The 14,402-nt window shown below is 42.7% G+C and overlaps 1 protein-coding gene across 1 annotated transcript; it reads right to left on the bottom strand.

Annotated features, from left to right (window-relative positions):
* Positions 1–1,593: 1,593 nt before the first annotated feature.
* On the bottom strand, positions 1,594–14,122 carry LOC311131571 (major facilitator superfamily domain-containing protein 12-like). Its single transcript, XM_084164628.1, has 11 exons — positions 13,527–14,122; positions 11,687–11,897; positions 8,647–8,779; positions 3,922–4,125; positions 3,737–3,829; positions 3,519–3,611; positions 3,236–3,406; positions 3,038–3,132; positions 2,806–2,936; positions 2,448–2,495; positions 1,594–2,085 (listed from the first exon to the last, which is right to left on the bottom strand). The coding sequence occupies exons 1-10, from the start codon at positions 13,804–13,806 to the stop codon at positions 2,452–2,454; spliced, it is 1,455 nt and encodes a 484-aa protein (XP_084020754.1). The 5' UTR covers positions 13,807–14,122; the 3' UTR covers positions 1,594–2,085; positions 2,448–2,451.
* Positions 14,123–14,402: the final 280 nt, after the last annotated feature.

The raw sequence follows: 14,402 nt of genomic DNA, 5'->3' as shown, positions 1-14,402 counted from the left end.
AAACAAATTCAACTCAAGTTACTCAACTCAAAGCAGCAGGGCAATCACACAGGAATAGGTCAGTATGTCACAGATCCAAGAGCCGAACTCAAGCAGCTGTCATGACTTGCCACAGTTATGTTGGGACACAAGAACTAATGTAAATGTCAAGTTGCTGTTTTAAGCCATGAAATATCTTCAGGCACCGATACGTTGGCTATAATTACATATGTTTGAGAGAATTTGATAGCTTCGAGGGGCCACAGAGCACAAAAGGGACATAGTATTGACAATGGAACAATGGACACCAGTAGTTCTTATGATCAAGAATAGATGGGTTGGCCTAATTCAATTTCTAACATGCTGCTATCCTAAAGTCAAGCCTCCTTATTTATACAATTGCTCACCAAGCACTTATAGTTATATCGCAGACAACACATTGGGGGAATTTCTGCTGTTTACATTCATCAGTTAACACTGAACAAAATCTGTTTGTTCTTCTGACTCCCTCGAACTCCATTGGAGGTATGTATCTGTGTGTTTTGCACACTAATTAGATGGTGTGTGAGGGGTGGTTTATGGTCAATCTGACACATTAATGAGAAAGAGCTCAGATTTAATGGGATTTATCCACTGATTAAATATTCCTCCTGAAGGAAGCATGATAGCTGTAGTTGACAAGTAGGTCTACAGTTGACAAGTAAATGACTGTGTGATATGTGCCTTCTTGGTAGGAGGTGGTTCATTTTCCAAAAAAAACTACTGAAAAAACTACTGATGAAGCAACTGGTGGTGTAGAATATCTTGATATACAGTATAACATTTCAATGGGACAACGAAAATGTTATCTAAATAATAACTTTGTCATATGGACAAATATGAAAACAGAGAAGGAAGGGTGTCAGTCCTGAACAAGCCTTTGACAACACTGTTCCAAATCTATAGCCCCTGAGGGGATCACTCAGTTTACTACCGCTCCCGCCTCCCACCAATTGCCAGCACAGACTCCAATTAGTGGTTCAACTAACAAGCAGTGATGACGCCCACCCTCCAAATGACCCAAGACCGCATCTCTAAACAGCGCTTTGGGAAATCAGTTAGACGGCTGTAGGCTGAGCAACAAGCCCATCTCACAGACAATAATGAAAGGACCTTTTCTCTCTTTGTTTCTCTTGATTATATTTCATAACAACCTTTGGACTCAACTGACTGTACTCACCAAATGGTTACAATGTGGAACTCACAACATTAAATTCAACCGTAACAACCACATAAATCCAACCTGCAATGTGGTCAATTGCGATTGCTACCCAGGGAGCCCACCTGTGGAAAATAGTATGCAACTGTACTGATGATGAATTGTCTCATCTCTCTCAGTGAAGATGTGAGTGAGATGTAAATGTTTATTCCTATGAGATAACTCATCTGCATTTTCATCAGAAACTAGGCATTGTGGTCATTTCGTCAACCATGCATCAGGCAAACTTGTCCAAAAGCTCTCAAAATCTTAAAGGCAACAAGACATTTTAACAATTTAAATCAGAAAATAATCATCCAAAACCAGTTTACATTTCTGCATGACTGATATAATTTCAAAATCTGTACAATGAAAATCTGAAGGAAATAATGGAGACAATAGACAACACACACACACACACACCCTGTTATTGTGTATTATTTCATAACACCTATGGAAGAAACATTTTCCCCTTAAAAAAGCCAGGGAGAAAGAAGTGACTCCCTTTTAAGTGTAAAACATTGACATGTCTGTGTAAGTAGGCCTACAGTATGCAGTATTATTATAAAGTAGAATATTGTACCCATTTATTGATTTCTCCCCATAAATTCCATAAATTCCTCATAAATGCATTACATCTAAATCTCTTATGAAAAGGTATAGATAGATATGGGGGTGTTAAAGTCTTGCTGTAAAGTTCCTGTTGCATCTCCAATGGGTATACTGAAAGTCTCCTGGTCTTTGTCCTGTGAACAGGCACACTGTTTTCCCCACAGATTAATCAGTGTAATGAATCTCTGATCTTCAGTTGACTGCTGTGTCTCATTCTCTGTCTTCTGCCTCCATCTGGACAGAAGTACTGAGGAAACCTATGAGGAGAGAACAATGGAAACGGAAATACATAGCTAGTCCATTATAGTAGGATATTTTCAACCAGTGTGCCCATGTTTGAGTGCTGTTGTGTGCAAGGCCCATATCAAACTGAGGTGTAGTTCATAATTCTTCCACTAGATGGAGGCGTGGCTTTATCTTATGGCGTAAAAAAAAGTTTGGCAAAGACCTTCTTTGTAATTAGCAAATACAAATTCCAAGTCAAAATATTTCTGGAATTAGTAGCGCAAGCTTACAAGAATAAAGAGCTAAGCATATTATCTAAATACCTTCAAGCTGCATGCGGACTGGTTTTAACCCTTCACCTGTCAAAAATAATTTGATCACCAAAAAACTTCACCTGTCTATAGAGCAGATCTCCCACCGTTTAACTGATTTTCCTGTGAGACTGGAATACAGAGCAGTAAGTTACAACACCACCACCACCATACCCTCCGCCAAGATGATACTCTCACAACCCAATAACCAGATACTGCACACACACACTCACAGATAACGGCCACGTTCCCCTGCTCAGATGTTGCACGCATCAACCAATGGTTGCGTGCCACGTCATCAACTGTGCCGCCGTCACCAGGTTGCTATAAAATATGATGCGGTTCCTTGATAGGTGAAATACCCATCCAGGCATTAGATCTGGCATGCTTCAGCAATGTCTGAGCAGCGGAACATGACCAACAACTGATTTGGACACTTACGTTGTCGGATCCTAATAGGCCAGATAAGAAGGGTGCATAGGGAAATTGCTGCTGCTAAGGCCACACCCCCAGTCACAATCACCATGACATCACGATAGAACCACACACTGTCTGGACAGCTGTCTTGTGAACTGTATACAACCAAGAGCGACACAGTTACTCAAAGCTGTACCCTGGTTGCCCTAAATAAGTGATAGTTAGAAGAACAGATCCCAGTCTGGTCCATACTCACATGCAGGGATGCAAACTCTGGATTATGATGACACCAATGCCATTGGCCACCTTATCTGTGAAGCTCATCGCCCCGTACACAAAGGCCCCACTTTGCTACCGAACAAGGTCACAGTTAATTCCTTTGACATGGTCATGGTGAGAAACGTCATGACAACAGTGGAGGAAAATCTATCTAAAACATACAGGGTGTTCCTACCGTCTGTTCTCCAATCAGTTTGGCCGTCATGGAGAGTGACATGACCAGGATGGTGGCAGAGCCTGCACCCAGCAGTACAGCAGCTCCATAGATCAGCCTCCCTATGTTCATGCCCACCAACACCCAGGAGGAAAACCCCAGGATCAGTACAAGGCCTAGCAAATAGGTCATCTAAGGAGAGGGGAAATTACAAAATAAAAAAATGTGTATGCAAGAAACTTAATACTGGGGCTTTTTATAAGATTTTTCGGACAGTTTAAAAACCACAGACAAAAGAACTCACACTAATGCCTACAAGCTTGCTGATTGGCTTCATGACCAGAGAACACACAAACCCACTGACATACATCACTAAAGGAATGGTGGCGATGAAGTTCTGGAAAAGGAGAAGGAAATGAGCCCAACATTACTACACAGTCAGCAAGTTTCACAAGCACAAAGGATTCTGAGGAACAGTTATAAATGGCACCATTATAATTTATTCTATGGATGTAGCCATACCTTTGGTAGCAATAAGGAGTTGATGAGATACATGGAGATGTAGGTCTGGGACAAGTTGACTATCAACCTGGTGCACATGTACAGAAAAGCAACCTGGACCAAAAGAAGCAGGTTTACAGTTTCAAATACACCTCCACGAGACCTAAAGGTAATTTATATTATACACACTCAGATTAGAGAGAGACCTGGTAAAATGAAGGCTCCTTCAACCAATGTTTCCATTGGAGGAGAGATTGGGGTATGGCATTATGGGGATTTAGGGAGATCAGGGGTTGACTCTCGTCGTTCTGCGAGCCTGGCTCTTCCCTGTGAGGAGCCCTTTCTCGGGTGCCCAGGTGGAAGACGAAAGAAAACACTGCCCCGATCCCCAGCACAATGAGGGACAGGTCCTGATGGCAGGAGACAGGAGGAGAGGAGAGCGAGAGAGAGAGACAGAAAGACAAAAGAGAGAGAGAGACACAGACAGAGGGAAACAATATACAGAAGGTCACATCCCGGAGTCGCCTATTCACTGTTGACGTTGAGACTGGTGTTTTGCGGGTACTATTTAATGAAGCTGCCAGTTGAGGACCTGTGAGGCATCTGTTTCTCAAACTAGACACTAATGTATTTGTCCTCTAGCTCAGTTGTGCACCGGGGCCTCCCACTCCTCTTTCTATTCTGGTTAGAGCCAGTTTCCGCTGTTCTGTGAAGGGAGTACTACACAGCGTTGTACTAGATCTTCAGTTTCTTGGCAATTTCTCGCATGGAAAAGCCTTCATTTCTCAGAACAGGAATAGACTGACGAGTTTCAGAAGAAAGTTCTTTGTTTCTGGCCATTTTGAGCCTGTAATCGAACCCACAATTGCTGATGCTCCAGATACTCAACTAGTCTCAAGAAGGCCAGTTTTATTGCTTCTTTAATCAGCGCAACAGTTTTCAGCTGTGCTTACATAATTGCAAAAGGGTTTAATAATCAATTAGCCTTTTAAAATGATAAACTTGGATTAGCAAACACAACGTGCCATTGGAACACAGGACTGATGGTTGCTGATAAATGGGCCTCTGTACGCCTATGTAGATATTCCATAAAAAATCTGCCATTTCCAGCTACAATAGCCATTTCCAACATTAACAATGTCTACACTGTATTTCTGATCAATTTGATGTTCTTTTAAATGTACAAAAAAATTGCTTTTCTTTCGAAAACAAGGACATTTCTAAGTGACCCCAAACTTTTGAACAGTAGTGTGTGTATATATATATATATTTACACACACACACACAGACACACACACACACACACACACACACATATATATATATATAAATAAACACACACACATATGTATATACAGTTGAAGTCGGAAGTTTACATACACTTAGGTTGGAGTCATTAAAACTTGTTTTTCAACCACTCCACAAATTTCGTGTTAACAAACTATAGTTTTGGCAAGTCGGTTAGGACATCTACTTTGTGCATGACACAAGTAATTTTTCCAACAATTGTTTACAGACAGATTCACTGTATCACAATTCCAGTAGGTCAGAAGTTGACTGTGCCTTCACACAGCTTGGAAAATTCCAGAAAAATATGTCATGGCTTTAGAAGCTTCTGATAGGCTAATTGACATCATTTGAGTCAATTGGAGGTCTACCTGTGGATGCATTTCAAGGCCTAACTTCAAACGCAGTGCCTCTTTGCTTGACATCATGGGAAAATCAAAAGAAATCAGCCAGGAAGGAGACACGTTCTGTCTCCTAGAGATGAACGTACTTTGGTGTGAAATGTGCAAATCAATCCCAGAACAACAGCAAAGGACCTTGTGAAGATGCTGGAGGAAACAGGTACAAAAGTATCTATATCCACAGTAAGACAAGTCCTATATCGACATAACCTGAAAGGCCGCTCAGCAAAGAAGAAGCCACTGCTCCAAAAACGCCATAAAAAAGCCAAACTACAGTTTGCAACTGCACATGGGGACAAAGATCGTACTTTTTGGAGAAATGTCCTCTGGTCTGATGAAACAAAAATAGAACTGTTTGGCCATAATGACCATCGTTATGTTTGGAGGAAAAAGGGGGATCCTTGCAAGCCGAAGATCACCATCCCAATCGTGAAGCACGGGGGTGGCAGCATCATGCTGTGGGGGTGCTTTCCTGCAGGAGGGACTTGTGCACTTCACAAAATAGATGGTATCATGAGGAAGGAAAATTATGTGGATATATTGAAGCAACATCTCAAGACATCAGTCAGGAAGTTAAAGCTTGGTCGCAAATGGGTCTTCCAAATGGACAATGACCCCAAGCATGCTTCCAAAGTTGTGGCAAAATGGCTTAAGGACAACAAAGTCAAGGTATTGGAGTGGCCATCACAAAGCCCTGACCTCAATCCTATAGAACATTTGTGGGCAGAACTGAAAAAGCGTGTGCGAGCAAGGAGGCCTACAAACCTGACTCAGTTACACCAGCTCTGTTAGGAGGAATGGGACAAAATTCACCCAACTTATTGTGGGAAGCTTGTAGAAAGCTACACAAAACGTTTGACCCAAGTTAAACAATGCTACCAAATACAAAGGCAATGGTACCAAATACTAATTGAGTGTATGTAAACTTCTGACCCACTGGGAATGTGATGAAATAAATCATTCTCTCTACTATTACTCTGACATTTCACATTCTTAAAATAAAGTGGTGATCCTAACTGACCTAAAAACTGAGTTTAAATGTATTTGGCTAAGGTGTATGTAAACTTCAGACTTCAACTGTAAACTCAGCAAAAAAGAAACGTCCCCTTTTCAGGACCCTGTCATTCAAAGATAATTAATAAAAATCAAAATAACTTCACAGATCTTCATTGTAAAGTGTTTAAACACTGTTTCCCATGCTTGTTCAATGAACCATAAACAATTAATGAACATGCACCTGTGGAACGGTCGTTAAGACACTAACAGCTTACAGACGGTAGGCAGTTAAGGTCACAGTTATGAAAACTTAGGACACTAAAGAGGCCTTTCTACTGACTCTGAAAAACACCAAAAGAAAGATGCCCAGGGTCCCTGCTCATCTGCGTGAACGTGCCTTAGGCATGCTGCAAGGAGGCATGAGGACTGCAGATGTGGCCAGGGCAATAAATTGCAATGTCCGTACTGTGAGACGCCTAAGACAGCGCTACAGGGAGACAAGACGGACAGCTGATTGTCCTCGCAGGATCGGTACATCCGAACATCACACCTGCAGGACAGGTACAGGATGGCAACAACAACTGCCCGAGTTACACCACAATCCCTCCGTCAGTGCTCAGACTGTCCGCAATAGGCTGAGAGAGGCTGGACTGAGGGCTTGTAGGCCTGTTGTAAGGCAGGTCCTCACCAGACATCACCGGCAACAACGGGCACAAACCCACCGTCGCTGGACCAGAAAGGACTGGCAAAAAGTGCTCTTCACTGACAAGTCACGGTTTTGTCTCACCAGGGGTGATGGTTGGATTTGCGTTTATCGTCGAAGGAATGAGCGTTACACCGAGGCCTGTATTCTGGAGCAGGATCGATTTGGAGGTGGAGGGTCCGTCATGGTCTGAGGCAGTGTGTCACAGCATCATCGGACTGAGCTTGTTGTCATTGCAGGCAATCTCAACGCTGTGTGTTACAGGGAAGACATCCTCCTCCCTCATGTGGTACCCTTCATGCAGGCTCATCCTGACATGACCCTCCAGCATGACAATGACACCAGCCATACTGCTCGTTCTGTGCGTGATTTCCTGCAAGACAGGAATGTCAGTGTTCTGCCATGGCCAGCGAAGAGCCCGGATCTCAATCCCATTGAGCACATCTGGGACCTGTTGGATTGGAGGGTGAGGGCTAGGGCCATTCCCCCCAGAAATGTCAGGGAACTTGCAGGTGCCTTGGTGGAAGAGTGGGGTAACATCTCACAGCAAGAACCGGCAAATCTGGTGCAGTCCATGAGGAGGAGATGCACTGCAGTACTTAATGCAGCTGGTGGCCACACCAGATACTGACTGTTACTTTTTATTTTGACCCCCCCTTTGTTCAGGGACACATTATTCAATTTCTGTTAGTCACATGTCTGTGGCCGGAGGGGGGGTATAGTCATGATGGCTGAGGGTGTTGTCAACTGAGGGGCAAGATCTATTGATGGCTGAGGGCACTTTGTGTTTCAAAACGACAGTAGAACCCGTTTGTAGTTTGTGATCTGCCAGAGACCCTTCCAGACAGACGAGCAGTCGTTGGTGGCGCTCCTTGAAACAACTTTTTGCCACTTTAATCCCCTTGTTGAGCAGCTGTTTAGCAGTTCTATAGTTGTCTTTGTTGTTACTCCTATGTGCCACCTCTTTGGCTAAGTGCAGGACTTGGAGTTCAGCATGAACCAGGGTTTGTCGTTGTTGAATTTGACAAAAGTGATGGTTGGAATGCAGTTTTCCTCACAAACACTGATGTAAAATGTGACCCTGTCTGTGTAAATCGTGAAGGTTGGCGTTTTCATCTTTGAAAATGTCCCAATCGGTAGAGTACTGGATAAAGTAATATCCAGGATTACAATCGAGGTCAGCCTACCCATTGGGCACAGACGTCAATTCAACGTCTATTCCACGTTGGTTCAATGTAATTTCATTGAAATGACGTGGAAACAACGTTGATTCAACCAGTGTGTGCCCAGTGGGTAGCCTGGGTACCAGTCTTTTTAGCTAACATTTTTCACCTTGCCACTCCTGTCTTTGGAAAATGACAGGAGTGACAAAGAGTAGAATGTTTGTTAAAAAGACTGGTACAAATACTACATTCAGCCATCATGACTGTAACAACAATCTGAACACCCATGTGTGCTTGAGGACTAATTGGACTTCCCATTTCAACTGCATTGTACCAGAGTACCATTTGTAAAACAGTGAGGTCAGGAAGGGCAGCTCTTACCCTGAATATGGGGATGTCAACAATGCCCAAGCTGTCAGTGACAGAGGGATCTCCAGTCTGCTGGGACTGGAAGTGAAAGAGTAACCAGGCCACAGCATACACTGTAATATTGGCCACCACCGTGAACGCATACCTACACAGTGAGAGAGATGGTACAAGGTTGTAAAACTACATCAGAAGATATCACAAATACAGTGGGGGAAAAAAGTATTTAGTCAGCCACCAATTGTGCAAGTTCTCCCACTTAAAAAGATGAGAGAGGCCTGTAATTTTCATCATAGGTACACGTCAACTATGACAGACAAATTGAGAAGAACAAAATCCAGAAAATCCCATTGTAGGATTTTTTATGAATTTATTTGCAAATTATGGTGGAAAATAAGTATTTGCTCACCTACAAACAAGCAAGATTTCTGGCTCTCACAGACCTGTAACTTCTTCTTTAAGAGGCACCTCTGTCCTCCACTCGTTACCTGTATTAATGGCACCTGTTTGAACTTGTTATCAGTATAAAAGACACCTGTCTACAACCTCAAACAGTCACACTCCAAACTCCACTATGGCCAAGACCAAAGAGCTGTCAAAGGACACCAGAAACAAAATTGTAGTCCTGCACCAGGCTGGGAAGACTGAATCAGCAATAGGTAAGCAGCTTGGTTTGAAGAAATCAACTGTGGGAGCAATTATTAGGAAATGGAAGACATACAAGACCACTGATAATCTCCCTTGATCTGGGGCTCCACGCAAGATCTCACCCCGTGGGGTCAAAATGATCACAAGAACGGTGAGCAAAAATCCCAGAACCACACGGGGGGACCTAGTGAATGACCTGCAGAGAGCTGGGACCAAAGTAACAAAGCCTACCATCAGTAACACACTACGCCGCCAGGGACTCAAATCCTGCAGTGCCAGACGTGTCCCCCTGCTTAAGCCAGTACATGTCCAGGCCCGTCTGAAGTTTGCTAGAGTGCATTTGGATGATCCAGAAGAGGATTGGGAAAATATCATATGGTCAGATGAAACCAAAATAGAACTTTTTGGTAAAAACTCAACTCGTCGTGTTTGGAGGACAAAGAATGCTGAGTTGCATCCAAATAACACCATAACTACTGTGAAGCATGGGGGTGGAAACATCATGCTTTGGGGCTGTTTTTCTGCAAAGGGACCAGGACGACTGATCCGTGTAAAGGAAAGAATGAATGGGGCCATGTATCGTGAGATTGAGTGAAAACCTCCTTCCATCAGCAAGGGCATTGAAGATGAAACGTGGCTGGGTCTTTCAGCATGACAATGATCCCAAACACACCGCCCGGGCAACGAAGGAGTGGCTTCGTAAGAAGCATTTCAAGGTCCTGGAGTGGCCTAGCCAGTCTCCAGATCTCAACCCCATAGAAAATCTTTGGAGGGAGTCGAAAGTCCGTGTTGCCCAGCGACAGCCCCAAAACATCACTGCTCTAGAGGAGATCTGCATGGAAGAATGGGCCAAAATACCAGCAACAGTGTGTGAAAACCTTGTGAAGACTTACAGAAAACGTTTGACCTGTGTCATTGCCAACAAAGGGTATATAACAAAGTATTGAGAAACTTTTGTTATTGACCAAATACTTATTTTCCACCATAATTTGCAAATAAATTCATTAAAAATCCTACAATGTGATTTTCTGGATTTTCTTTCCTCATTTTGTCTGTCATAGTTGACGTGTACCTATGATGAAAAGTACAGGCCTCTCTCATCTTTTTAAGTGGGAGAACTTGCACAATTGGTGGCTGACTAAATATGATGTTTCCACCCCCATGCTTCACAGTAGGTATGGTGTTCTTTGGATGCAACTCAGCATTCTTTGTCCTCCAAACACGGCGAGTTGAGTTTTTACCAAAAAGTTATATTTTGGTTTCATCTGACCATATGACATTCTCCCAATCCTCTTCTGGATCATCCAAATGCACTCTAGCAAACTTCAGACGGGCCTGGACATGTACTGGCTTAAGCAGGGGGACACGTCTGGCACTGCAGGATTTGAGTCCCTGGCGGCGTAGTGTGTTACTGATGGTAGGCTTTGTTACTTTGGTCCCAGCTCTCTGCAGGTCATTCACTAGGTTCCCCCGTGTGGTTCTGGGATTTTTGCTCACCGTTCTTGTGATCATTTTGACCCCACGGGGTGAGATCTTGCGTGGAGCCCCAGATCAAGGGAGATTATCAGTGGTCTTGTATGTCTTCCATTTCCTAATAATTGCTCCCACAGTTGATTTCTTCAAACCAAGCTGCTTACCTATTGCAGATTCAGTCTTCCCAGCCTGGTGCAGGTCTACAATCAATTTTGTTTCTGGTGTCCTTTGACAGCTCTTTGGTCTTGGCCATAGTGGAGTTTGGAGTGTGACTGTTTGAGGTTGTGGACAGGTGTCTTTTATACTGATAACAAGTTCAAACAGGTGCCATTAATACAGGTAACGAGTGGAGGACAGAGGAGCCTCTTAAAGAAGAAGTTACAGGTCTGTGAGAGCCAGAAATCTTGCTTGTTTGTAGGTGACCAAATACTTATTTTCCACCATAATTTGCAAATAAATTCATTAAAAATCCTACAATGTGATTTTCTGGAGAAAATAAATTCTCAATTTATCTGTCATGGTTGACGTGTACTTATGATGAAAATTACAGGCCTCTCTCATCTTTTTAAGTGGGAGAACTTGCACAATTGGTGGCTGACTAAATACTTTTTTCCCCCACTGTAACTGTAATTAGACTATGTAATACAGGAGGTAAGGTAGCACCTTAATTGGGGAGAACGGGCTCGTGGTAATGACTGAAGTGGAATGAGTGGAATGGTATCAAACACATGGTTTGCAGGAGTTTGATGGCATTCCATTTGCAGCATTCTGGACATTATTATGAGACATTCTCCCCTCAGCAGCCTCCTGTGGTACAGTACCTTGTTTTTTTCACTTTCAACTGATTTCCTCATACATGTTTTTATTTAGGGAGTTAAGAATCACCTCACTAGCTTGCTGTTTACCTCCTGCTAAAGTAGCCTATTCTGCTCACCTGTAGGCAGTGAGCTCCACCTTGGCATGCTCACTGGACACCAGCTCTGGGATGAGTGACAGGTGGGAGATCTGGGTAGCGGCCCAGCCAAACTGGAAGATGATGATGAAGGGGGTGAAATAGGTGAGCCCCACCCACTGTGGAGTGTTGTCACCACATCCCAGACACGGGTTAAAGATGAAGGGAAAGGAGATAAGTACACTGATAGTGCCTGTAAGGGTGGAGGGATATGAGGGATGAGGTCAGGGTAAACAAACTATCCAGCCTATGAGAGTTAGTCATGCATGGAACTATCAATACAGAGAAATGTGGACAGGCCACAGGACAAAGAAACCCTTGTCTCATGAGCCTGTTGTAATGATGTTTAATCAGCTGGTCTAGATATTATACGATTATTAGTTAATTGACGGATTCTATAATACAGTATAATCCTGTACATTATGATTTTTTTTTTTTTACATTTAGCAGACGCTCTTATCCAGAGTGACTTACACAAGCAATTAGGGTTAAGTTCCTTGCTCAAGAGCACATCAACAGATGTTTCATCTAGTCTGCTCAGGGATTCGAACCAGCGACATTTCAGTTACTGCCGCCCTATATGTAGGCTTACTGGGATTATTTCATAATTACATTAATAATGGTCCAATGTGTGGGACATTTCAAAACCTAAAGCTGGGCACCCTTATTAGGTACTGTGGTACAACTCTGTCCTTGCTCCTTGAGGAGCACTCACAGAGAGTTGCTGGTTCAAGTCCAAGCCCCGCCCTGCCTGTTCCCCCTCAAATACTACGTTGGTGGCAGTAGTGAGATGATCCCAACAGTAGCTATATTTTCATTAACTTGCCCAGTGATTTCTTTATCTACATTTATAAAGTTCGCATAGAAAATAGATGCAACAATTCCCTGCATCATTTCCAAAAACCTAGTGTCCAATAAAAATGAAGTGGTTGAATTGTTTCTATTACCCATTTAAACAAATTGCGCATTAATAAATTGGCGACAGACTGTATGCCTCCCACCGATCTGTTTCATGTTTCAGGTAGGCCGCGAAAGCCAACATGGTTAGAATGCAATAATTTACTAATATTTTCCATATACATATCGCCAGGGTCCGTGTCTTGGAGACACTTGCACTCCTGTAGATCTGAAATAATTGCATGGTGAAACTTGCCAGCCAAACTGAAAAGCAAGGCCAAGCAATTCAGGAATTCTTGAAAGTCAGGAAAATCCTTGTCCTGCAAAGAAACATAATTTTGATAGTTTAAAAAAAATATTTTGCAAGCAGTAGGCGTTTAGAATTAAATGTGGATTGGAGGTTATAGTTACGTGATGACATCACGTGCACCCGTGTACCTTCAAAAGTATTCGACAATCATTTATTCGAAAAACACCCGTTTCCATCATCATTTGTCGCAATAAAGTTCGACCAAATTAAAATACACCCGTCTAACAGTTACAAATATTGTCGATCTTTAGAAAACGTATCCTCTCTGCGGTTTCCATTAGGCCTACACATCTCGCAATTATTTGTTTTGTTATTGCGAACTTTTCTTTTGTCTAATAAACGTGGGTCAATTGAAATCTGCCTACTGTCTCAAACTTTTGTTGGAACTGTTCTCTTATTCTCATGTGTTCAAGAGCTTTTCGACAGATGGAGAGTGTAACCTAGCCTACCTGCATGCAAGTATAGAATTATGGCCTCTGCCAAATGGTATGGATCTTTATGGCACAGGTGCACTCACCCAATAGTGTTACTGGGTAACCCCTCAATTGTTATTTAACTTTAGTTCAGCCAGGCTAATCAAATGGGTCAAATTATCATTATTGAAGTCATACTTACCGACTAAATGCCATGTTTTTCTTTTGCCATATGCTCCACATCCAGCTGTTCGGTCCGACTCGATACCGACAACGGGCGTGGAGACGCCATCCGCTATTTGACCTATAAGCAGCAACACACCTGCATATGTGCTCTTGAACCCAAGCACCGAATGATAGTAGACCAATAGGTAGGTAAACCATAATGACGCGCAAAGGTCGTTCAAAAAGTGACCAGATGCGTAACACAACCGCCTGGAGAGGGGTAAATACCGCTCATTAGAGAGCAACTGGTCAGACATAACTATTACCAACAATTTCACTTCAATATCAGTGATTTAAAAAATAAGTTCCTTTCATATCCCCAAAAACACGAGCTAAGGATAACTTTCTCTATTGCGCTAGGCAACTCCAAAAACGCTCAACAATATTCCTAGAAAATTGAAACCAGCAAAATTAGGATTACATTAAACTATTCACCTGCTTGATCAGCTGAAACGATTTAACATAGGACCTAGGGGGTAGTTTGACCTAATCCTAAAACAAAAGACACTTTACGCAGGCTGAGTTTCAACCTGCACCCACAAGCCAGAGACTCCTATCCACTGCCAAAATTATGTTTAGAGTGAGCGCTCATGTCTTCAATGCCGCCTGTCAAAACGAAACCATGCATGTTATATGGTTCGCCAAATTGCATTTCCAGTCCTGTAGAAACCAATATCATATCATCCAAGTGCAGACTACTCATAGTAATCTAGCATAGAACAGGATGAGCCTCCTTACTGTATTTCACTTCCTCTCACTTCACTAAAATAGCTCAAATAACAGAACACGGAGTTCTGACTCCTTACAAGATACATGCCCAATACAGACTATCATACAGGTTGATCAACAGCAT

Source organism: Coregonus lavaretus, assembly GCF_964263955.1.
Source record: "Coregonus lavaretus genome assembly, chromosome: 6".
Taxonomy (NCBI): Eukaryota; Metazoa; Chordata; class Actinopteri; order Salmoniformes; family Salmonidae; genus Coregonus; species Coregonus lavaretus.
This window is presented reverse-complemented; position numbering and strand designations above follow the sequence as displayed.